Here is a 25,787-nt window from a genome sequence, read left to right as displayed (position 1 = left end):
CACTCTCCTGACCCCACTCTCCTGACCCCACACTCTCCTGACCCCACACTCTCCTGACCCCACACTCTCCTGACAGTACACTCTCCTGACCCCGCACTCTCCTGACCCCGCACTCTCCTGACCCTACACTCTCCTGACCCTACACTCTCCTGACCCCACACTCTCCTGACAGTACACTCTCCTGACCCCACACTCTCCTGACAGTACACTCTCCTGACCCTACACTCCCCTGACCCTATACTCCCCTGATAGTACACTCTCCTGACCCCACACTCTCCTGACCCCACACTCTCCTGACCCCACACTCTCCTGACAGTACACTCTCCTGACAGTACACTCTCCTGACCCCACACTCTCCTGACCCCACACTCTCCTGACCCCACACTCTCCTGACCCCACACTCTCCTGACCCTACACACTCCGTTGGTCACATGATTCTGAGCTCAACTCACCTCAGCTTCCTCATCAGCCGGTCCCTTCATCAGTCATGTGCTTTCTTTTTTCTTACCACTGTTCAAATACACAAGACGTTTTTTTCTTTCCATCAGTTATTTATTGATCAATACAACGTGACTTTTTCCGGCTCAAGTTTTGGCACAAATCAGGGATGTCGTAACAACAGTAGATTAACGGCAGCTCACATCAGAGGCTCCATCTTGGCCAAGTTATGGAAAGATGTTACGTTTACTAGATTCTGATGCAGATCCTCACTTTTGTCAGCAGTGGGAGATTTTTCATTCAGGGTTCATACACATTTGTACTCATACTTTTCAAGGATTTCTCATGACTTTACCTGTGCATCATTAAGGAACATTTTCAGGACCTTACATTCTCTAAATGTTTGAATATACATGAAAAATGTCAAGATAAGTCCACGTTTGACTGGCCCTGGTATATTTACCACTCGTGTGTAAGCTGTCAATCAATATTGTTTCTCAGTCCATCTCAACAGAACCTTGTGCAGCACATCATGATCATGTATAATACGCAGGTGTTGGTGAAGCCAAACCCCACCACTTCTCCTAAATTTTCTAGTTTCATTTTTCAAATTTTTTTACAGGCCTTTGAAATTGCATTTGTAAAATTCTATCGCTTTTTTCATGAAATGTCAGATGAATCTTTGTGGAGAAAAAAAAATCAGGCAAATCTACATTTATTATTCAGCCATAGAATAAACTTTTGTCCTTAGATTTTGGGGGGGGGGGGGTTAACTAAAAACTGATGATTTTCTGACAAACTTAAATGACTTGCCAACATCCACTAAGACCTTTAGTTCTCTGCCTCTGTAGTGAAGAGGCCCACAATCAGTGTGGGATTCGGTTCAGACCCTGACGGGATGTGGGCTACTGGCCTTGGTAGAACTCTGCACTCTCCAGCGCTCCTCTCGTTTTGGAATGTTTTTATACCGTGTGAAATAAAGAAAACTCTTCAGCAGACGTAAATCAGTACAAGTACCACTGATGCTACTGCTATATCCAAGTATTTGATACATTGTTGTGCTGTATTAACTATACGGCAATAACTGTGTGCACATTCTACATTTAAATAAAATATTCATCGTGTAGTGCAAAATAAATATATTTTTAGACCAAAGTTGGAACTAAACAAAAAAATAATACATCATTATGGTTTTGGTCTCTTACTAGTTCACTTTTCAATCACACCGCAAACTACTGTATTAAGAGTTCACCTTCAAACGAAAAAAAAACGAAAACGCTATACTTCACAAAAAAATAGAAAACTACCTCGTGTGCGTGGAGCAATCAGCAGTGGCGTGCTACAGCAGTGCTTTTCCTTCTACATTCACATTCTTGGTTTTACTGCTGTCGTCTTCCCAGCGGCGGACAGACGACCGCAGTGAGGTCATCCTCCTCATCTTCACATTTATGTTTGTCCACATGCGTCCAGAGGGGTTTACTACCGAGCACGTCCTGCTCACATCGAAAAGATCTGCTGCGTCATGTGACCGGTCCGCCTGCTTCAGTCAAGAGGAATGTGTTGTAAATGGAGATTTGAAGAATATGACAGCATGATTACAGCAGGGAGCGCTGGCAGATATGTTGATGGCGTTTGTTATGAGGATGAAATGTTGGTTTGAAGTGACTTCGGCACATTTCAACGTTACAGTCGCACAAGACGCATTTAGATCTGATGTGAAGGAATTTGGTCAAACTTGGGCCGAAATCAATTTGATTCTATTAGGTGTTTTATTAGCTGCAGTGTCAGAACAGACAGCTGCAAATCAAGTCACGGACACACCAGAGTGGTATGAAGTTGGGCTTCAGCGGCTCCACAGGTCTGCATGTACACTGAGAATCTGTGTGGCTCGTGGAGAATCCTCAGGGATGGTCTCTTCTCCTTGCTGAAGGAGACGATAATGAAATGCAGAGCTTCTTACAGCCTGATTCAGGCCTGGACTCTGAACCTAATCTGGTCCGGAGCAGGTTAGACGGAGAGCTTAAGTTGCCATGGCGATCTGGCCAGATTTAAAGAGAGTCACCTTTGTGAGACAGACAACTGATTGTAGTCCACCCCTCTGGTATCATTACTGCCCCCACCTGTCAGGTAAAGACACTGCAGAGGGCAGGCAGTGAACAAACAAAGGCAGGTTACATATCATGACAGACACAGGTGAACAATAACTATATATACGATGAGTGCATGGAATATAAAGGAACATGATGTCACGAGGGATCTCTGGAGATGTCTGATCCCATTCTGTAGGCATTGAAACGTTCCAGTGCGTTCAGTAAACTATTCAAAGTCTGAAGTGGAGTTGAAATGTCCTAACCTATAAAAGGCTCGTGAATCTACACAATTCGATTCTTCGTAGGAAAGGAGCTCACACACAGCTGCTTCTTTATCAGGTGAAAGCTGCTGCCAATCTCTCCTGGGTGGAAAGAGCACGTTTTGTACACTCGGTGTACATGTGACACACTGGGACGAGACGATCTTCGGCTCAGATGGGTTTATAGAGTAAGGTAGTGACGTACTTCTTCTTGTAGCGATGCGTTGCACTGAGCACCATGACTCCATCCTGTTAGAGAACACAACAACGGGGGGGGGGAGGGGGGGGGGTTGTTCATCAGTCCAACTACAACAGGAAGGATTTCTTTTTTGCATATAAGCTAGAAACATTTCTTTGTAGCCAAAGACCAGCACTCTGAGCTATGGTCTGGTAATTAAGTAAGAGTTACAGTCAATCCCACTCCCAAAGATCCTGCTAACACCTGCTGACCAACACCAGTGATGGTACATTGACTTCAGCGTACACTCAACACACGACCGTACTCTTCTGAAGCTCGCCAGCCCTCCCGGTTTATCTTTTAGCTATTAAGTTGAGACTCATTTGAGTCATTTCTAAGACGCAAAAATCAGAAATGAAAAAAAAAACCCCAAAAAACAAACCAAGTGGAAAGCGTATGTGGCTGAGCAGCTGTGGACTGATATGGAAAGTGCTGCCGACATGACCCAGGCAGGAATCTGTGTGCACTTCACAACTGTGTACTTTGACTTGTTTTTCCTCTCAGCTGTGAGAGTTTCTGTCTCCACATCAATGTTGAGTTTGTTTTTCCTGTCACAATGTCTCTCCTTCACCCCACCCCCACCCCCAAAATAACAGCTTGTGGCTAGAATTCAATAGATGGGATCGGCGATACAACAGCAGAAATTCAAACTTTCTGTTACAAATGTGACCTCACAGAAGTTTTCTCGTATTTCAGCCTGAAGTCAAATGACTCACGCGGTCCAGAGGAGGCCTTACCTTGATGGAGAGAGCGTACAGGTGATTGAGCATGACGTGGTTCGGTTCTGGGAGTAACGCCGGGTCACACTGGACACAAAATCCACTTTAAATCACTGAGATTATTTCTATTTTATTTTATATAATCTGATGATGTCTGTAACTACAACATCACGCCTTCAATACCTAAAACTTGAAGAAAATGCATCAAAACGACACTCACAGAAATCCCAGTGTCTTTGTTGAGGATGACCTGGAGCAGGTGGGGTGGGAGAATGGGGGGGGACTTAAACTTCTCTTCCTGTTTGGGAACATAGGCGTCCTGATGGTACGGTCCAGGAGGAGAGCTGGAGAGGTCTAACGAAGGAAGCGAGACAAACCATCTTAATGCAGACTTTTGGAATGATCCTAACCTGAATATGACCCCGGTTATATTTTAAGAAAACAGTACATACGTAAGACAGCGCAGTAACAGATGTCTGCAAGCAGGGCTCCCACAGTACTGCTAGTGTTACTACTAGGAAGGTCATCTTTCAAAGGAGGATTTTTCAGACCAGGTTGTATCATAGCGTACAGGAGATGAGCAGTAATTTGTTTCTTTTGCATCAGGGAAGAGGTTTCATAGCACAAGCCTTAACTACCAACTCACTGTCTCAGGACAGGAGCCTTTTGAGAGACATAAGATAATGAAATATGGTGTGATCAAAGGTCCATTTGTGTACAGTTACGTTCAGGGACATTAGCGCGAGTTCTAGAGACCTGCAGCTTTCAGAACATTCCAGAAGAGGAAAGAAGTGGAGAATGAGATTCATTTCTATGTTTTACTGTCCTGCTTATGACGACTTGAGGTGTGCGTTACCGGTAAAACGCCCTACGTTTACAATCCTTCTCTGGAGAAGGATGACTATAAAATAACCTCCTATGAGTTCAAGGAGGAGAACTTTTCTGATAGCAGACTTTATTTGCCAAGCATGGGAGAGAGGGCAGAGGAATTCTGTTCAAGTTGTAAACTGTCATTCAGTTATTATGAATCAGACGTAGATTGCTGTAAGTGTTTTTCAGGGTCGGGCGATTTAAACGCATCCATCCATCCTTCCATTTACTACTGCTTATCCTGTTAAGGGTCACGGGGGGTGGAGCCTATCTCAGCAGCCTTCTGGCGAGAGGACAGGTCACCAGTCCATCACAGGACCAACACATAGAGACAGACAACCATTCACACTCACAGTCACACCTACGGTCAATTTAGAGTATCAATCAGCCTCGTCCCCTCTTGATGTCTTTGGACTGTGGGAGGAAGCTGGAGTACCAGAGAGAAACCACACAGGAACGGGGAGAACAAGGAGACTCCACACAGAAAGATCCTGTGATGGAGCCGGGGCTCAAACCTGGAACCTTCTTGCTGTGAGGCGACAGTGCTGACCACTGCATCACCATGCAGCTGATTTAAACACAAAACATGTAGATAAAGGAAATCCATTTTGTTCATAGTTCTACACTGAGATGAATGTGTTTAAAAAGCAGGAGTTACCCTGCGCTTGGATTGGCAGCTTCTTTTTAGGTATCATGCAAAACAATAAACTGCTACAGACAAAGGCTCCAGATTTCAAACTCAGACTTGAAACAATAAAAATGAATAACGGCAGCCACAAATGCGTCGACACACTCAGAGAAATTCACCTGACATGTCGGAACACTTCTGGGAGTCCACCATCAGAGCGTCAAACACCTCAAAGTCTGTTTTCTTCACCTGGATGATGTTATTGACTGTTCCCAGCTGGCTGGTTATTACCGGCTGTGAAGAAACACAACATCAAAACCAGCAACTCCAAAAATCTATCAGGAGTTTTCGACGGACTCCTGTTACTGACTTATACACAGATGCTGATTTTAAATAATTAATAAAGTATAGGAGGGGGAAAAAAACTATCAATATTCACAGCTGAAACATATTTTCTAGCTGAGCGGTGAGTTGATTAAAGCGCACATCTCACAGCACATTTGAGCATGAGAATAAAACCTGACCTCGGCTGGGTCGTGAGTCCACTGGCCATCCACGTAGAACTTGTACTGATGTTCCCCTTCAGGCAGATCCACAATGGCCACAAAGGTGTTCTGACTTTGACAGGCGATGAGAGAAAATACCACAGATGAGAGCAGAATACACACACACCTGCACCCACACACATTATCTGGCATTGTTTAGGAAGGCTTCTCCTCCTCACCTCCGGATCAGAGGAATCTTGTTGGCCCAGTTGTTGAAGGACCCAGACAGGAAGACTTCCTTGCCATCTCCAGTCCAGCGAAAGACGGTTGGTCGGTCTAAAGTTGGCACTTTGTCGTCTGCTTCCAAATCTTGCTGCCATGCCAGGTACTCCTCTTTCTCTAAAGGAGCCTAGGATACCCATCAAACAATCGCTGTAAGCTGTGCCAGTGGCTGGAAGTGTGAGAGTAGTGTTAAAAATAGCAGCATGACATACTTTCATATCTTCACCATGAAATATATCAGCGTCCTCCGGGCTGTCCATCAGAATCTTTGGCCTCTCTCCCTCCTTGGTACCCCGACTGTCTCTCCGCTGAGCCTTCTCCCCCTGCCCCATCCCAGCCCTCTCGCTGCTGGTGTTCCCCATCCCGTCGTCTTCTCGCCGGCTGTTTCAAGGTCACTGTGTGGCGTTTTAAAGAAAATTAGCAACTCGGAGAAGATTAAATTTCATTAACAAAATAAAAGAAGATTTGGAACAAGAGTTGTTTTTTAATACCTGATGATCCAAATGCAAAATACATTTTGTTTTCTTTAAATTGAGCTGAATATATGTTGCTTCCTCACATTATTGCAAACTCGCAATTATTTCTAAAGCACAGTTTTCTAAATGAAACAGAACTGATTCTAAATGATCCTCTCAGGTACTCATCCACCCTACCACCTGCAGGACCTGCAGCTCTACACAAGAGTGTCAAATCAGCTTTGATACAGCTTTTAGTTAACATTAATTACACTACGTGCAGCATTGAGACGCTGCTGCTGTGACACGATTCGGTAATGCAGGGACATCAGCAAGCAGGAGTAACATAACCTTGCAAAACTAACGAGAAATAAAGACTCTGAGTGACGGATCACCTGCTTCAGTGACGCTAGCAGCAAGTGCACACTGATTCCCTTACTGTTGTGAAACTAAGTGAAACTAATGGCTGCTTTAATGGACTCATCACTGATGGAGCAGTGCTGATGATGATGAAGATGATGATGTGTGACTACGAACCTGACAACTGACCGTGACTGTTTCTAATCATTCGGTGTCTCACACATGTCCAGTAGCTTCAACATGGTTATTGTGTCTCTGGGATTTGAAGACAAACTTCGTCATACAATGCTTCGACTGTATGAACGTTACAACGCAGACAAGGTGAGATAAAAAAGTCTCATTTAAACGTTTATACCTGGTTTGGCTCTCAACATCCGTAAGGAAATTAAATCTGCAGTCAACCGATGTTTTAATACAGCGAACGTGCGCGCAGGACGCTTGGGAGTTTTGTTGACATTAGCCTAGCCTCCGCAGGTTAGCATGTCTCCCCCACAGCCCAGGCAGCTCTGCCCGTGTTAAAACCTGACCTGCGACACCTTCGAGGAGAGAACACATATTTTACTGACCGGAGGGCGGATTAAATCCTGTTAGGTAACGGTTACATTAGTTAACGGTACCGCCGTTACAGGCTTTGGAGCTAACGTGATTAGCTAGCAGCTAACGTAGCATCAGAGTGTGGTCAGGCTTTAGTCGGGCGCTCCTAGTACCGCTGCTTCATTCAGACGCCTTCCATCCAACACCCTTTACGGTATTATCCATACAGTCACAGTCAGTTTGCTATTTATTTACCTGAAAAGAGTTGACAGCCGTCGCGGCTATGACATTTAGCTCCTCTTATCATGCGATCACTAACCAAAACATTCATATGGGTCACGCCTCCTTTGTTGTGCGCATGCGCAGTAGGTCAGATAGAATAATTCCACGAATATTTATCAACCTAATGTATCATCACGTCAGAAATTATCGCATTTCTTTGTCAAAGTTATGTCTTCTCGATCCAAAATTGCAAATAGTTAATGAACGACAAGATGTAATTGTCAATACTGAACGCTAGATGGAGTCGTGGGTCAAGTTCTGCTGGCTGTGGACGAGTTAGTCCGAATGTGGTGAGAAGACGTCGGATTTTAATCGGGCCAAAGTCCTTAAATTGGATTTCTTATATGTTTTTAAATACACAGAGTTAAATCAAAAGTAATTTATTTTATTTCCGACGGCATTTAACATGTAGCAGTTAAGATAACGAGTGACAGTAACCAATGGAAACGGTGTGTAGCAGTGCTATAGCTCATGTCCGTGTTGTTTTTTTTACACTCGACATAAAATCTTGTTTTATTCTAATGAAGAAACAATACATTGTTAAAAGAAAAGTTGCAAATTTACAGTTCCTTCCTTTTAATGTAATGGGATAAAAGTAAAATGACTTTTTTTTTTTTAAATGCCGCTTGGTATACACATATACTACAGATAATAGATGGTGAAAATAACCTTCATTACCACCACTGGATACCAGAAACCCAGTTGTGTTGATATTTAGAACAGTGCCACAGTTCATTTCTGTCACAGTTTATGTGGCTCTACTTGAAATGGGACATTCAAATTAAAAAGAGGAACAGGTTTTTAAGTGAAGAAAAAGTTCAACATCAAACTAATATGAAGATAGTGTCATAAGTCTTACTTACATGCAGGGTCCATATTTTAAATTAATATGTGTATCATATTGGGGCAGCATGGCTCAGAGGACTGTCTAGCAACCAAAGGGTCGCTGGTTCGATCCTCACTTCCCCCGGTGACCATGTCCAAGTGTCCTTGAGCAAGATCCTGAACCCCTGATTGCTCCTGATGGACTGGTGACCCGTCCAGGGTGAACCCACCTCTCTCCCATGTCAGCTGGGATAGGCTTCCCCCGCGACCCTTAACAGATAAGCAATGTAGAAAATGGATGGCTGGATGGATTTGTAATGAGGAAAGAGTCTCTTTTACTGTAAAATGACATGATGATTCATGATTTATTTATATGATGTCATATGACAGCATATATACATGTTAACAATGGGACATTTATGTGTCCCCAACTAAACCACCAGTACTTTGTATTTCTGTCAATCTAATCGAAGTCTTCTGCTGCACTATTTCTCAATATCCCACGCTCTGATACAATCAGAAATAGGATTAGTCCTCTACATTCAGATATCAAACCGCCTTGCAAATAATCTTAGTAATTTTTGCTTCTCCTCTCCTGGTTCCTAAACTAATCCTGTCCTGTGTCCTTCAGTTGGAACACTGCACAAAATGAGACGCATCCCGTCCTCCTCAGATCTTGAATTATTTATCCAGGCTTTCATTTTGTCCCGTCTAGACTAGACGCTTGTTTCAGGCGAGCTTCTTTTAAATCATTTACAGTGGATTCCAAATGAAGATTATCAACCAGAACTCGCTGAAGGTCCCATAGCTCCCCCTCCACTGGCTTCTACTAGGCTCTGCATGACAACAACCCACCCACCCCCCCAAAAGTCCTGCCACGCCCACACACAACAGTGAAAACTAAAACACTTTCCAATTTAAGATCAGTACGGCATGTGGTAGAGACGGATGAAATTTGAAGAGAATCAGACGAGAACGTCAAAGTACGAACCCGAAAACTGAAAAAAAAGAAAGAAAAAGCAGCCAACATTTCAGGATGAGACGAAAATGGCGCACTTCCTGTTGGTTTAAAGGCACGGTCGCACGGGAGGTTTTTTGCGTGTCTTGTCATGATAGAGAGGTGCCCACTGAATTTCATGCAAGGTGAAACTCACATTGAGGGCTCTTTTTTTTTTTTTTTTCATTTTAAAGGGAACACTGTTGAGGGATTTTTTTTGAAAACTTGGCCCATGACCTCAAATGTATCAAAATTTTCACTAGACCTGACGCGGTTACAAAGCTTGATGAGTTTCTGAAAGTCTCCAAAAGGCGCTTTTGCTGGCGGACAAAAAAAAAAAAAGAAAAAAGGATAATAACCTCTTGAAAAACAAGAGGGCTCTCGCACTGTTGAGTGCTCAGGCCCTAAAAAGTCCAGCAGAGAAGGAATTGGATGGACTGAAGTTAGTCTCCATTTAAAAACAGGAGACTGTCGGTTCACGAGGAACGGTTTTCTCCAGTGTCACAGCGCAAACTGCACCAATTTACGACCCTGGCCACAGCAGATTTCATTCCAGCGATGTTACTCCACAGCAGGAGTTCCATCCAAAACATGTATTTTTGTTCTCCTTCATAACTCATATTCCTTTTTTCATGTAGCCTGTATTGTTTTGTTACTTTTCAGGCGGCTCTTTACTGTGAAAATGTACTTTCGGGAAAAGGTGAGAGCAGCATATGTTCTATCGGATGAGAAAGAGGGGGAGTGGGGGAGGGAGGTAGAGAAAGAGCCTGGCATGTTGGACGTCTGTCCTGGAATCAGGTGGCGATAATTGCCTTGTGTCAGCTCCAGAACAGGCGGCGAGGATGAAGATGGCCTGGCTGCTGGAGGTGGGATGTGCTGTTTTCGCTTGCGGAGGTGGATCTAAAAATGGATGGTGGTTGGAGAGATGGAGTTGGCTAGAATGTCTGGCTGCTAGCTTAGATGTGTTAGAAATTGAGATCATTTGATGTGTTTCTTATATTTTCTGTCACTCAAATGTTAAAGTCAAACCTTTCATCCATTAATCCATCCTTCCATTTTCTACCTCTTATCCTGTTAAGGGTCGTGTGGGGGTGGAGCCTATCCCAGCAGCCTTCAGGCGAGAGGCGGGGTTCACCCTGGACAGGTCACCAGTCCATCACAGGACCAACACATAGAGACAGACAACCATTCACACTCACAGTCACACCTACAGTCAATTTAGAGTATCAATCAGCCTCGTCCTCTCTTGATGTCTTTGGACTGTGGGAGGAAGCTGGAGTACCAGAGAGAACCCACACAGGAACAGGGAGAACATTCAACCTTTCATACTTTATAGAATGTTATTATTTCCTTGTTGTTTCCAAACCTGCTGCTGTGACTAAGATCCTGACATTTTACCGTAGCTTCATTCGGACAGTGGCTGTGACCACATTGTCACTCCTGTTTACTGTTACTTGTCCCTGCTGAGTGAAGCCATCACCCTGACTCAGCCAGCCGCACCACAACCTCTCAGCCAGCAGCTGGCCCTCATACTCTCGGCACGGTGAGAGCCAGGTAACCTTTACACCGGCCTGGATTACACATGGGGTAGGTGACTAACAACTATCTCGCCACCTTGACACGCAACACACTTCACACCCTGTGCAACACTGAATGAAAGCTTTGATATTTAAAAAGCTCAAAAATGAGGGATGTTAACACCTAAATATCTCTTCAAAGCCAACAATGCATCAGCCCTTCATCACCACCAGCACTAGAAATGCTTTACATCTGGGAAAATGCATTATGTATTGATTAGTAGACGCATTTGTTGCTTTGTTGCTTGTCCATTTGTCTTCAGTTCACTGACTGCACAAAACTACATGAAAAAATAGAAACGGCCAGTGAGAACAGGGGAAAAAAACAGCATAATTTTCCATCAATAAAAACTGTTCATAGTGACAGCGCCAGGGAGGAAGGACTGCTTTAGCTTTGGCAGGCAACAGACAATAGAGGGGTAAATTTAAGGTGCATTGGACAACATTTACTCCTTCCAGTCAGCTGGTGTCTCACTCACTCCTGCTGGATTAATTTCATCTACAGGTTACCAGGGTGACACACATAACAACATGTGGTCAGGGTTGAAATAGCAGTAATAAGGCAGACAATTCATGTGGTCCATCTCGTCATGTTACATTTGGTGATGATGCCACACACTGCAAAGAACAACATGAAACCGCCAGCGGCTAAAGTTGCTAACTTGGCAATTGCTAATGTTCGTCAGCAAACGATACACCTCGTCATGAATTTACATCTGGTCAGTTTTCCTCATAACTGCACGTGTCTTTAAAAATACTGACATTAACAACAGTCCAATCTTATCAAGTACATCACCAGTTCATTACCTAAGTGGCTTCTAAAATCAGAGAGTAACGTTAGCTTATATAACTTTAGCCAAAGTTCTTTCTAGCTAACTTGGCCGTACCTGTCATACTCTGTTAATTTGAGACTAACAGAGTTATTTATTAACACTAAGAGTTTTATCTGTGTCATTTCATGACTTGTCTACTATAAATATTAATATTACACTGGGCTAAATATTATTTTATTAGCCTACTCATTCACATTAGTTAGGAAACAAATTTGTTCCCCCATTGCTTCTTGATGATTAGCGTAACGTTAGCTGACGGTCAAAGCTGTGTTAGACGAGCAATGGTGGTTTCCATCTGGTTAGCACTTGAATGCAAAGCCTTTCCCATAAATGACAGGACACAACTTCACAATTTCTCAAGTTCCAACTGAAAGCTTCACTATGGCCAATTTCAAATGAAAAAGTGGATATCATAATTAAGTTTTTGCTTCCCTCTTCTTTCAGCCCTGTAAAATATGTCTTGATCCATAAGAACTTGATCACGATTCAATTATTGCTGAATCAAAACACTAAATTCAAACGCTGAATGACAGGTTTGAAACAATCTTTCTCATTAGTCCGGTCATTTGTAAAGCTATTCTGGTGGGAGCTCAAGATTTACATTCAACTCAGGATTAAATGTAGCAATTAGCCAGGTCAAGAACATTATCATTGAATGTGTTATGAAACAATTACATAACATCCTCATCAAAATAACTTGTCTCCCACACACACTCTGATTCTTTCTCTCTCTTTTATCTTTGTTTCCCAGTTTGTCTCTCGCTTTCTCCCTGTTTGCTGTTTTTGCGTCCCTTGCTCCCATTCATTACCACTACTCTTTTATTTATCCTCCTCATTTCCGTGACAAGTAAGGGGATAATGGCTTCGCGATGGAACCAATCCACCGGAACAGATTGACAGTGATAATATAATATCCTCAGTTTGAGGATGCAATAATAATTGGGGCACAGTCCTTGTAACAAAGAGTGGAGGCGGATGGACTCAAAAGCAGAGACCATCAGAGGCAGTTACTGAAGAACTGATGCCATCCATCCATTTTCTACCTCTTATCCTGTTAAGGGTCACGGGGGGTGGAGTCTATCCCAGCAGCCTTCAGGTGAGAGGCAGGGTTCACCCTGGACAGGTCACCAGTCCATCCCAGGACCAACACATAGAGACAGACAACCATTCACACTCACAGTCACACCTACGGTCAATTTAGAGTATCAATCAGCCTCGTCCCCTCTTGATGTCTTTGGACTGTGAGAGGAAGCTGGAGTACCAGAGAGAACCCACACAGGAACAGGGAGAACATGCAGACTCCACACTGCTGGAGCCGGGGCTCCAACCTGGAACCTTCCTGCTGTGAGGCAACAGTGCTGACCACTGCACCACCGTGCCACCCAAGAACTGATGCATTTATTGAAAGTAAACCAAAGGGGAAAAAAAAAGATGTAGAAGGAGTAGAAAACCAACAAACTGCCTGACTGAGAATCACAGAGACAAACAAAAAGAACAGAACAGAAGATCAGACAAAATGAACACAGAACCAAAATACAAAAGGACTAATACAGACGCAAGCATCCATTCATCAACCGTGGGTAGGCCTCCTTTACGCTCTGTGATACCAGCCTTGGATGAGACAGTTTTCCATTTGAGCTCCTTTCTCTCATCTAATTATTCATGTTGTATTTTGTTGGTTTTAATTTGTGTAACTGGCTAGCCAAGTAGCTGAAGTTGTAATACAAAGGCATTAGAAACCAGGACAATAGCAATAATCAATTTGTTGTTAAAACATTTAGTTTCTATCCCACCTCTCTATTGAGCTTCTTATTGAGAAGGTGACCTGTTGTTGTTGTTACAAGAGACTTTTCACCTTAACTGGAGGTGGAGGAGAGGTCCGGTCATGGCCTTAGACCCAGATTACTGCTCTTGATGAGCTCAGACACTTAGATCCTCTCCTCTTCTCCTTGGGAACGTTCTTGTGCTGCGACCCGCTTGACCTTCCCACCGGCTACATGCTGTTTGACCATGAAGCGTTCAGGATGAGCCCTGTGAGATATGCCGAATCATTTATAATCTCTGCAATCACACTTGATGTTGCCGTGATTCCTGCTCCAGGGATTTGGAGTAGATCCAGTTAGATTTGAAAGTGTAAATTGCGACAGTAAGAAAGAGCCGTAGTGAATCATGATATGTTAGCATATGAAGAACGTCTAAGTAAGGAACCTCCTTTCTTACTGTGGCCAGCTCGTGCGTTCAGTGCGTTTTTGTGCCATTTTTTTGTTAATTTTGTTCAGAATAAGCATTTGGTACATTTTTTTTCACTGGACACACAATAAGGATTACATTTGGAACGTGCTGACACATTTTCATCAATAGTAATTGAAAACAAAGAAAAGTGAGAGCACAGAACAGATTAGGCCAGTAAATTGGTGAAAGATGGTAACGCATAGTCTTCCACAAACAAGCACAAATATGAATGTGCAAGAATGTTGTTTCAATTGAATCGCTGTTGACAGATGAAGATGATACGAACGTGGAAATTGTGTGTTCCAAAATTTTTTTTTTTCCTCACATCCACAGTTTATCGGAATCAAAGGTTCATGAGATTCCGATAGGAAATGCATGCAAGTCCTTTTTGACCCAACCGTGGAAGCTCGGGGAGGGAATTCACAAACTATAATTTCTTAAAATGTAGAAAAATATCGATTAAAATTTTAATGGCTTTCTATCCAGGATTAGGATTACCTGGAAAATGAAATGATAACTTTTCATTACGAAGACTTTGCAAGAAAACAAACTCACAGGGTCATTTTTGACCCAGTTATGCATTTTAGAGTTAAACTAAACGAACTAAACTACACTACTCTGCAACACCTACAGTTCCTCTGCATACAAGGCTGAGTTCAAATTGACAATATGAGCAGGGAAGTATGAGTCGAAGGCGGACTCACAAGTTTGACAATGTGATGCAGCAAACAGGATTAAGTAGCTGACAGAAACCATCCCTCGGTGAGTTCCAGTGTGTCTTTTGCAGACAAGCTCAACATTTGTGTATTTGCTTCGAGGCCACCAGGAGCGGAGAAGCCATCACACCTGAGCCAGTGTAGGGAGAGTGTTTTCACTCTCCATGAAATGTGTGAACAAGGCTGCAAACCAGATGGATCGAATGAAAGACTCTGAAAGTCACGCACTGACCACCTAGCACAGGAGGTTCCAGCCATATCCCAGCAGTCCCCGGCTTGGTCTCACCTCTCTGACATTCACATTTCTTTCAAGAAGTCCACCATCATCCCAGTAGCCAAGAAACCCTGACCAGAGCGCGTCAGTGACTGTCACCCACAAGTGCTCGCCACTGTGGTGATAAAGTGCTCCGAGAGGCTGGTGAAAGAGAACATCTGTTCCTCGGAACACTGGACACATCTGCATGATTGAAGATGTTAACGCCTCGTCATCCTCATCCTCCACACAGCCACCCGAACACAAGGAAGGTTAATTATGGAAAATGGCTGTTCAGTTACTAGAAGCTTTCCATGTCCTCATAATCCTTTCCAGACGCAGTGAGAGGGTACTTCATTTCCAGATGGATTCTCAAATGGTGGACCTCACAGCTGTGTTTTGAGCCCCTTGCTGATTAAACCGGAAGTGGTAGGCCTGACTGACAGAGGGTATAACTTCAAGTTAAAAGACCCCTGGCCTCCTCTCTCCGCCGTGGTTGGGGAGAAGCCACTGCTCGGCCAATTGGAACCCAAAGCTGTTGTAAGGTGGAGAATCCAACACTTGAAAGGCTTGTAAGGCCTCTAGTTTCAGTTAGAACCATCCAACTGCAGCTTTGCGGAACAGTCCATCTATTACCCATAGCGCTTTATCTTTAGAAATGGCATCCTAAGTGCTGTTAACCAGCTTTCAGGGGAAATGTGAAATGATGGTATGATCACATGGGAATTTTGTTCTCGGTTCCAGGTTCAAATTTCTGTGTGGGGTTTGCATGTTCTCCTTGTGTGGTAGGTGATAGGGTCTCTCTGGGCGTTCCGTCTTCCTCCCACACCACAAAAACATGTTAACTGGAGATTGTAAGTTGCCCGAAGGTGTGAATGTGAGTGTCTCTGCGTGATGGCCTGGAGGCTGGGCCAGGGTCTGTGCCACGGAGGTGGGACTCCAGCCCCCATGACTCTCAACAGGATAAACAGTATCGGGGGTGGATGGGTGGAGTTGTGTAAATTAACAATTGTATGTAGTTTAATATTGCTGTACATGAAGATTCCCATTTTTAGGACGACGGTGGAGGCAGCAGTGGTCTGCAGACATCATGGTTTGGGTTCTCGCTCCCATTCTCATGATCTTTTCCTGAGATCTCATGAACCTCAAGGGAATTTCTTCAACTTTGGCACAAATGTCCTCCCCAATAAGATTTATAGGGCAAAGGTCAATATCACTCAATCTTCATATACAACTGGAGAGGGAATTACTCACAAAATATTTCTGGCCATATCAGAATCAAGACAGTAACGATTGTGAATTAACATCCAAAAGGCCAAAAGGAACTTCAATATTCTTCAAAAACACTTTTCTAGCCTCGTTCACTTTTATCTCAGTGATGCTTTGTTTGTGATTGTTGTGTCCTTGTATTAGCAGTAGTAGTAGCAGTTGCAGTAGTATCATCAAATACAGGGCTTGTCAGGTAATAAAAGGCTGCCAGACATCAACCTTATCAAGTTCGGTTGTACAGTTACAGCAGGACGGGTGTGAGCCCGACCGCCGGTTTACATGTTCTCACTGTGTTCTCTCCTGGTTCCCCTCATTCTAAATTGCCCGTCAGTGTGATGTCAGCATTATGATGGACTGGGGATCCCTGTCCCCAGCCCAGGAAATGGGCGAGTGCTCACACACACACACACACACACACACACACACACACACACACACACACACACAAAACCATGAATAGGATGTTAAGAGTTCATACAAGAATGAAGGAAGTGCTGCTGGAGGCATAAAGTGTGGTTTTTTTCCCATATCTTGACATGTAGGATTATGGGAAAGTGAGTCCTGTCTTGTGGTTTGGACTCAACCACCCATTATTCTGGTCAATACCTTGTTTTCTTTGATTGTTTTTAACTTTGTGAATTCCTACCCCCCCCCCCCCAAAAAAAAAGGAGAAACGACACAAACTCAAGAGTCTCCGGGAGAGTAAATGCCATGCCTTTATTTCAGCACTGAGACGTACCCCTCACATGATCGTGTCATACGTACCCTTGATTTACTAAGAGAACCTTGCATAGAACCTTCATTACACGGCATACACACGCTACATGACATTCTATTTGTTATGGTATGTTGTCAGTGATTCTAGGCTTAAGGTTCATGTGCATGTGCGTTCCCACCATGTTTTCCGTAACACTTTCATCATTTCAGTACAGTGATTATGTCACATCGTCCTCCAACTGGTGCAAAACAAACAAACAAACAAAGAAAAAAGATTGACAGTAGTGGACCAGGATGGGAGATGCTTCCATCTTCTCATGTGCAGATCTGAGCACAACAGGAACAGATGTAATATATGGCAGTATTATATCTATATATGTATATATATATATTTACACGTCACTGAGTTATTTACAGTTTTAGAAGAACATGGATTCTTGGATGAAAATGGGGATAAACAGAGGATACATCAGAGGATACATGAATAAATAGAGCTTTTTAATGCATAATAATAATAATTCATACTGGATTGTATAGCAGTTCTAATATAATATAATGTTCCCAGGTGGATTTCAGTTCTTTTTAAAATCTCCCCACAGAAGCCGGTCCACCATCATCAAACAGCGGCAATAATGAATCTGTGTGTGCCTCTGTGTGTTGTGATTTACAACTTGATGGCAAACAACACAATCCCATTACAGGTGCAAGGAGCTATTATGAGGATGTAATGAGGCCCACAGGAATGTATGTTTGAAAGAGTAACAGCCTGTCAGACCAATGCGCCAACATGGAGAGGTAAGTTATGTAGCCGGAGGGCCGTGGAGCCGAGCGTTGCTTGTTTAAAGGAGAGTGTGAGCATCCTAGGAGCTCGCGTGCGTGATCTCTACTCTCAGTTATCACTGGCTGACTGACTGGAGGAGGCTCTTCGTCAAGTTTTTGGAGTTGACAGCTTGATGTCTGTCAGTGTGTGTGTGTGTGTGTGTGTGTTGTTAAGGTGATGCAGAGGAGGACAGTTTCTGTTGACGGCTTGATCCGTTGTCTGTCTGTCTGTCTGTGCTTCAATCCAGTTGGTTCTGTTGCTGTCATCACGTCAATGCTCTCATTTGTAGAGCTACAAGGTACACACCCTCCAACTCTCCCTCTCTCCCTGACACTCTCTCTCTCTCTCTCTCTCTGTTGGTTACAGTGCAGGATCCTGGACTATAGAGGAAGACGGATGTGCATGGCAGAACTATTGGGACGTGCAGCCAAAATATAGATGGCACTCTCTCTTAGAAAGTCAGCCCAGGTCGTTGGCCTGGTGGACAGACAGAACATTAACAACATATTAGATAACAGTCAGTCTTTCACTCACTGGCAGGTTCCTTCATTTGAAGGATAAACCAACCGCAGCCTGAGGTCGCTGATGTCTGCGCCGCGGTGTTGAAGCGTCCATTTATCATTACCTGAACTAGCATAGGCTGTTTCTAATAATCTCAACCTGCCAGCGGCGCGTGTCTGTTCCCACAAAAAAATGAAAGAGGACAAACCTGTTGTCATCAGTCTTGCTTCTTTCACTGCCAGAGCTGGCCGGACTGCTCTCACACATGGGACCGACGTGACTGATACTGCACCAGAAGACAAAAGCAACAACAGGCAGAAATCACATCACCACCTGCAAAAAGTGTCAAGGAAAAAAAACAAAACAAAAAAAAACAGCAAGCAGGACTGAAAAGGGGGAACAAAGACGAGCATCATCAGAATCCATGGATGGGTACCGCATGGCGGAGACTGACAAGTGCAGCTGGAGAGGATCTACACCTGCAGACAAACTGCTTTTTTTCCAGTCAATATCTTGTGTTCATTTTCAAAAACAATATTCAAACGTTGGTTCTGATAACCCTTGCAACAAAACACAAGCTAAATCATCACAGTGGGAAAAGTTTTGAATATGCTTGTCTGAAGTCTCTGTTTTGCTTTCAAATCTAGAAAACCAGAAAATAACTTTTTCCTCTTCCACACCTCGGTGAGTCATGAGTGTTTGAAATTGCGACGTCTTTTGATGAACCTTCAGACTGAGTTCAACTCCTTCTCGCTGTCACACTGAATGACTGTAATCCAGCGATCAAGGCCAGCACAGCGTTCCCACTCATTTTATATTCATTTGCTTTTTAACAAGTATAAATTAGGTTGCATTTTAAGTTTGATGTGTGGACCTGATGTGCGCTGTGTGCAGCGCGTAGGTCCCGAGTGACCCTCCTCCAATGATAAGAGAGGCTTCAGTTAATCCCCTTAATCGAACAAAAGGCTTTCTTTGGATCCCTGTAATTAAAGGCCAGCCTAAATCTTTCCCATGCTTTCATATAATAAGACCTCAAACATTAAGTATTACATTTAATCTCATTGAACTTTATCAAGGATGCGTGTGCGTCTTTGATTGCTGCGTGTCGGTAAAGTGGCGGAGTTTAAGAGGGTTGGCTCGTTTAGAGCGAGGCCCCAATTCTCTCTGAGAACACTCAAGGAGCGCTGGAGGGTGCCGGAGTGAGGAAAGAAGGAGACGAGCCATGCGCAGTGCTGAGTCACACTCACCCACAATTCATAGGAGAGCAGAGTCCCATGAGTCTGCGGGGAATGAGGCATGTGGAGTAGGTGAGAGAGATGGAATGGTACAGCAAAGACGACGTGACAGCACAAGAGGCAACGACGACTATCAAGCACATGCATGGGCGCGTACGTCACACACTTCAGCGGTGGGTTATTACTCTGTACAGTTTGATTTCATACCCATCTGCAGTAGTTCAGACGGAAATACTGCACTTTGTATTCTACTATTTGTTCACCAGATGTGATTATCTATATTTTTATAGCTGTCACAATAGTCCAACACCAAAGTGGATATTCACCACAAGGAGTATCTTTTTATTGTGATATCCAAGTACATGCTGCCGCTAATACTTATGTACATGTACTTACATGCCGTCACATATATGTGTTATTAGCAATACTTTTACACAAATAAAGGACATATTATTCCACCACTGAAGTCCGGACAATGTCACACACAATGACCTCGTTTACATGCACTCAGTAATGATAAACTGAATATATTTCAGGAAGCTACAACACAGTTGTCCCCCGTTAGCACGCTACGTCATGGCATTAGGCTAACATTAGCATATTTACCCATCTGGAGGAAAACAGGCTCCCAGCTGTGGATGTATTAAAGGGCTGTAAAAACCTGGATGTGCGATGCATTTTCGGAAAATGCCTCATACATGTCCAAAGTATAATACGAATACCCTAATAATGTCAGCATATCCCACGTCTTCATGTTAAATTCAGAAAAAAACCCAACCAGAACATGCTGAACATTGCCATCCTTTGGAATATTCACGGAGCACTGATGTGCATCTTAACGTAGCTGCTGGGTGCTTACAAAGGAAACCTCCTTTAATTACCACCCTAATGACATCTCTGTGGGTACAAAAGTGATGAAAGAGCAGTGAAATGTTCATTGTGTGGTGAAACAAGGTCGCCGCATTGAGGCGCTTGCATTTTATTCATACATGTAACCTGCAACAACTTTTCAGACAACGCAGCTTAGTGAAACGACGTTCTCTCTCAGTGATGGTTCCTGACGTCGTGCTGCGTTTAGGTCCGGTTCGGTGAGGGCACGAGAAAAAACAGAACTTGCTTAAAGTGATACTTCAACCAAAAATTATTTGTTTATCAATTATTCATTTATTATTCATATATTTTCAATTCAAGTGTATTTTCTTTCCTCCATGTATGACCTCTTAGGGAACCTATAATTCACAGCCACACGTGCTACTGGAAGCTAATGGAGACCGAAGATTAACAACAACAACACTAAAGAAAGTGTCAGTATACAAACTTTCAAACGCATAGTTCAATATAATCAAAGTCTTTCTTTTTCCAGGAGTTTGCTCAATAATCCACAAACACCTTGATGTGTTACCAACAACCATGACCATGCACCTGTTTTTCTAACTTAGCTTGCATAATTCCTTCAATTCCTGCCTCCCACCTGGTTCATATTAGCCTGGACTCCCGGGCCGGGTGTTTAAACGGTGAGCAGCTAACATTCAGGTTTGTAAACAGTTGTTTTGCATAGTTTTGCTATTGTCAATCTACATTCTCCTGTAACTTCCAGCAACAAGTCCGTGACAGGCGTGCTGGATTCACCAAAATCAAGAGATGGAAAACTTCTCAAATTGCACCTAAGGGTGAGTAACTAACAAACAAATCAAAATTTCTGGCTTACATTGGCTATCATTTATAGTTTGGAATAAAGGTTTTGCATTGAAAATGTGAAATTTGATGATTGAAAAGTGGAGGAAGTTGACTCAAACATGGACGCTAATCAAGCTAAGATTACAGGGACAGATGACAACACAACCACATCAGTGGTCAACGCAGTAAAATGAGTGTTCGCTGATTGCAGCTTTTTCTGCTGTTATCACGGTGTTTGATTTTTCCTGGAGGTTGCATCAGGAAGGTGTTGATTCAGTTCTCCTTGAAGACTTTGCGGTGAAGTTGCACTGGGTTGCGTTGTGTCATTCTGAAATGCACCTAATGTCGCATCTCTCCTTTGACAGTCTCATCAAAAGACTTGGCGTCGGTATCGCTGGTTGCAGCGCTGTGAGAACACCACGCGTTGGTGTTATTGTCTCCATACATCGTTAGACATGACCTCAGTCCGCCTCACGAACCTTCGTCTAATAACGTCAGTCTATGAGATAATGAATGACTTTTATTTATAGCATGAATTTAGTCAGACTCCACGTCAAGCTGGCAGGAAGGTAAGTGCCTGCTAATGGGGACTTGGTGGCAACACAGAGGATAGATTAGATGATTCCTTAGCGCTGTTATTGTGGTCTGGCTGTCTCAGTGGAATTCATTAAGACATTTAAATATTGACTGCATCACAAACACTAATAATCACAGGCTGCTTTCTGCTTCATTGTTCATTCCACGTTTCTCTTGCGTTTCTAAACCAGTACATTTCACCAGTGTGAGAATTGATTGCGTTGTGCCTTTGATCCTTGAGTGTCCCGCTGCACGCAGTCGCTCTTCAAGCAGTTGAATAGAGAAGCAGCACGGTTACAATCTGGGTTTGTAGGCTGGTCAGACATTTACAGTGCCAGTGTGATGAAGAATATGCCTTTCAGCGATGAAATGTGGTGAGACCGTACATCGAGCTAAAGGGCAGCTGGAGAGACATAACCTCCACATACTCATCCAAAGCTAATGTAAAAAATGGGGGGGGGGGAGTGCCATTTTTCACTATATCTCACAGCTCTGCCTCAAAATTGTACCTACTCCTTCTTGGTGCATTCAACACACTCCACCAAGTTTGGAGAAATTGGACCTCATAGTTTTTGCCAGCAAGCAGGTAGGTGATAATGGGATGCCTTTGATGGAGGCAGTTACATCAGCACGTGAAAGTACCGCAAATTGTTTTAAAATACTAGGTTGGATCGAAATAGAATGCACGCAAAAATGTAATTAACACATGAACAGCTCGAGAGAGAGCGTTAGAGGGAAGAGACGTAAATCGAGCAAGCACTGACTTCTCACGTGTTAACTCATCACGATTCTTATCAAATATGAAGTGAGGACTCAAATGCAGCAACCAAACAGAACAAAAGTGAAAAGGGTTTTCAATTCTCCGACGCTGACGATGGTAAAAACACGGTCGGGTAATTTAAGGATCTTGTGTGATGGACCAGTAAGGCAGCGTGTCATCTGCAAATCAATAGAAACGGGTACCGCTACTGTGTGTTGCGCCAACGGGAGGAATTATGTGTGATAAGAAAAGAACACAGTTTATTATCTCGCCTCCAGCTTACTTCTTCTCTGCCTCGATACCCCAAGCAGCTGGCTTTTCTCCGTCTGCCAGTTTGCATACAAATGAGATCCTGATTCCCCAAACTCCTGCCAGACTTCTACATAAACTTGAACGCTTTTATCTCAGTCAGGGCATGCAATACTTTGCTCTCTCAAAGTTTTTTGGTTTGAAATCCTGTCTGTATTTACTGCATCTCCTTTGGTTTGCTCACCTCACATTGCAGGACTGCGAGTCTTTGTTGAACTTGTGGAACCAGGACTGCTGGGCCTGGCGGCACTCAGCTCCTGTGATCACACCGTCTTTATCCAGGTCCAGCCCCAGGAACACTGACCGTGCGCTGTCTCTTTCCTTGGCAGTCAGCAGGCGCACCAGGGAGTTCTGAAATAAACAAATGTGTGGGGGAGTAGGTGACCTGGGTCTCTGACCTTCTCGCGCTTTCAGACTGAACGACCTACATTCAGGTACTTTAGGACCCTGGCAAAGGTAATTTTAGGGATTTTTCCAAGGACTTCCCTCCTCTCAATCACATTACCAGAGACAGACAATCTGTTTACGTAATCTGCTGACTTGCGTGCTACCCCGGATTCACACCCGGCAAGTGGTCATAAAAACGAGTAACTCGGAGGATGCATGTAGGCCGAAGTTTTCGTAGCAGTTGCCTCTGATTCTTTCAGAGTCTACACAAGTCCTGTGGCTCATGTCCTTACATCCTAGAGAATATTCAGCCCGGCTGTTTTTACGAGCCTGTGGAACAGCTCCATAATATAATTGAAGTTATACTTTTGCATTAGGATGGTGCAGTGCAACAACAGAATATTAATAGAACCTTAATGTAGCCTTCCAGACTTTAATGCTTTAAGAGGCAGACAATAGATGTCCAGGGAAAGGAGATACAAATAGCCATTAGGGTTTGCTTCCTGACTGTGGGACCAAATTGAGGACTAAACAAATCCTGAAGTGTAACATCACTTTATGATTGAGGCCCATTAACACCAGCATGATGCAGCATTTTTAGCTCAAGCTAACGGTTTCACCATCATTTTCACGGTACTCTGACTTGTAATAAGGAGAATTGTGCTTATGTGGTCGGTTTAAAGTGACCAGGCAGGAAATTAGGCTAGCTTGTAGGTCTGCTAATAGCTAGCACGGAATTCTTTGTAGGGTTAAGTCTATTTATGTTTATTGTTATGTCTGTTGCTTAATAATTACAGTTTATACTTTTAAAAAGATTAGAGATCTGTTTTTGTCTTTAAGGTTTTTAAACTTCAACAAATAAATATTTAGAAATACAGAGAAAAGATGGATTTGTAAATCCTTTCACTGGAGCTTGCTAAGGTCTTTTTCAAGTTTGGGCAGAAGAAAAATCCCCTGAAAACTTGACAAAATTAATCCTTGAGCAAAATAATCTGCAACTATTGGGATGATGGATTAATCTTTTCAGTCAGCTGTCAAGAAAATACACCAAACCTTTCTGACTCCAGTTTCTCATTTGTGAGGGTTTTCTGCTGTTGTTGGGTTTTGGGGTTTTTTTTGGTTTGTTTTTTGTATGGTGTGACTAACTTTTTTAGGATAATTTATTGGGTAACAACAACAAAAGAGAAGAAAAGATAACATATTTGAAAGGGAATTGTAGCAAAATCAATCCCTAAATTAATTGAGTAATTAGACCAAATTGACAGATTCATAAATCAAGAAAACAGTCGTTAGTTGCAGCCTTATTTTCACCTCTGAGCGAAACTTCCTCAGCACTGCCAGAGACTCAAAGTAGAGGAAGTCCGACCACTCGATGTGACCTTTCTTCTCAGGATCCAGGGCTGTAAACTGGGCCAGGACTTCCTCCTCTTGCTCATCAGTCAGGTCTTTATCAAACTGCTGCTTAGATACGAAGTGGTGGTACTGCAGCAACTCATCTGACACCAGGCAGGACTCTAGCGGCAAGGAACAATTCATCACATCAGACCTAATTAATCACTGAGCAGTGTTGCAGATATAATTAACTTACGGTGACTCATTTTCCACAGTGGTGACACCACCTCCCACTGATTGCCCTCCATCCAGACCACAGAATAACACACAAGCTAGATGAGGCTGACGGTAAATAATCTTCTTTTCTCACTAACACTTTCTGTTTAGAGGGTAACCCCCTGAAATTAGAGTAAACGTGATAGACAAACTGCAACATATATATTTTTTTTTCCTTTTTCTAATATGGAAGTCATTAATTTTTTCTCTGTAATAAACATTATGGAGAAACTTACAGTACTTATGGGATAGGAACAGTCTTAAATCCTGTCTCATCTAAATTTAGGATGACATTTTGGATTTTTGGTATTACAGAAAAATGTTAAGTAAGTAAGTGCATTTAGGGAAAAAAAAATCCTCTTATCACAGGATGGGAATTTAGTTATTACATAACCATCCTAACTGAAGAATTTAATGCTACAAATCCTAAATTGGGATGGAATCAAGTAACACGAAAGTTAAAATATAAGGTCTTGCTGGAGGTGCATCAGCAGTTACGTGAGGGACCTTGGTCAGGGGTCATCCTCCCAGATCCTCCTCACCCCCTCCGGGATATTTTAACAGCTATCTGAGGTGTTTTGTCCCATCATTGGCAGGGTTATCAAATAAAATGTGTTTTAAATTCAACTGTACTTTTAGGACTTTTAGTTTTACCTCATTGCAATGGATGATACACTGAACGCTGTACTGTAGGTGTATTTATTGTTGGTTGCACTGAGTACTGCTGCGAACCGTATTGCTCCTGAAGGACAATAAAGACTTTCTAATCAAATCTGAGATGTGACTTTTCTTATTTCTGTGCGTGTAAAACACTCAGCTTCTCATAAGTTCCTCCAAAATAGTTATTAACCGCA

The 25,787-nt window shown here is 43.1% G+C and overlaps 2 protein-coding genes and 1 long non-coding RNA gene across 9 annotated transcripts in view; 1 reads left to right on the top strand and 2 right to left on the bottom strand.

Moving 5' to 3' along the window:
- Positions 1 to 532: 532 nt before the first annotated feature.
- prkab1a (protein kinase, AMP-activated, beta 1 non-catalytic subunit, a) lies at positions 533 to 7,800 on the bottom strand. 3 transcript variants are annotated; one of them, XM_086188343.1, is made up of 9 exons: positions 7,181 to 7,410; positions 7,003 to 7,080; positions 6,223 to 6,405; positions 5,968 to 6,137; positions 5,768 to 5,861; positions 5,423 to 5,537; positions 3,966 to 4,099; positions 3,764 to 3,832; positions 534 to 3,037 (listed from the first exon to the last, which is right to left on the bottom strand). In XM_086188343.1, exons 3-9 carry the CDS (start codon positions 6,370 to 6,372, stop codon positions 2,960 to 2,962), a joined length of 810 nt encoding a protein of 269 aa, XP_086044469.1. In that variant the 5' UTR covers positions 6,373 to 6,405; positions 7,003 to 7,080; positions 7,181 to 7,410; the 3' UTR covers positions 534 to 2,959. The 3 variants fall into 3 exon arrangements, with proteins under 3 accessions (XP_086044471.1, XP_086044469.1, XP_086044470.1); XM_086188344.1 differs by lacking the exons at positions 7,003 to 7,080; positions 7,181 to 7,410 and adding an exon at positions 7,615 to 7,800; XM_086188345.1 differs by lacking the exons at positions 7,003 to 7,080; positions 7,181 to 7,410 and having other exon boundaries at positions 533 to 3,037.
- On the top strand, positions 6,924 to 20,261 carry LOC147244230 (uncharacterized). 5 transcript variants are annotated; one of them, XR_015110488.1, is made up of 4 exons: positions 6,924 to 7,146; positions 10,867 to 11,050; positions 17,762 to 17,855; positions 18,247 to 20,261. It is a non-coding gene; the product is annotated as an uncharacterized LOC147244230 (long non-coding RNA). The 5 variants fall into 5 exon arrangements; XR_015110489.1 differs by having other exon boundaries at positions 10,543 to 11,050; XR_015110486.1 differs by lacking the exon at positions 6,924 to 7,146 and adding an exon at positions 7,462 to 7,573.
- phf24 (PHD finger protein 24) overlaps positions 17,042 to 25,787 on the bottom strand; it is a 29,623-nt gene continuing 20,877 nt past the window's right edge. The window contains exons 5-8 of the mRNA XM_086188342.1: positions 24,637 to 24,839; positions 23,123 to 23,289; positions 18,590 to 18,667; positions 17,042 to 18,357 (exon numbers count right to left, since the gene is read on the bottom strand). Coding sequence (XP_086044468.1) covers positions 18,261 to 18,357; positions 18,590 to 18,667; positions 23,123 to 23,289; positions 24,637 to 24,839 — 545 coding nt within the window. The 3' untranslated portion in view covers positions 17,042 to 18,260. The remainder of the gene's footprint in view (positions 18,358 to 18,589; positions 18,668 to 23,122; positions 23,290 to 24,636; positions 24,840 to 25,787) is intronic.

This window comes from Aulostomus chinensis, chromosome 19 (genome assembly GCF_037954235.1).
Source record: "Aulostomus chinensis isolate RoL2024-O1b breed Wild chromosome 19, RoL_Achi_v1.0, whole genome shotgun sequence".
In the NCBI taxonomy this organism is placed as follows: domain Eukaryota; kingdom Metazoa; phylum Chordata; class Actinopteri; order Syngnathiformes; family Aulostomidae; genus Aulostomus; species Aulostomus chinensis.
Note: the sequence above shows the minus strand (reverse complement) of the source record. Positions and strands in the feature narration are given on the sequence as shown.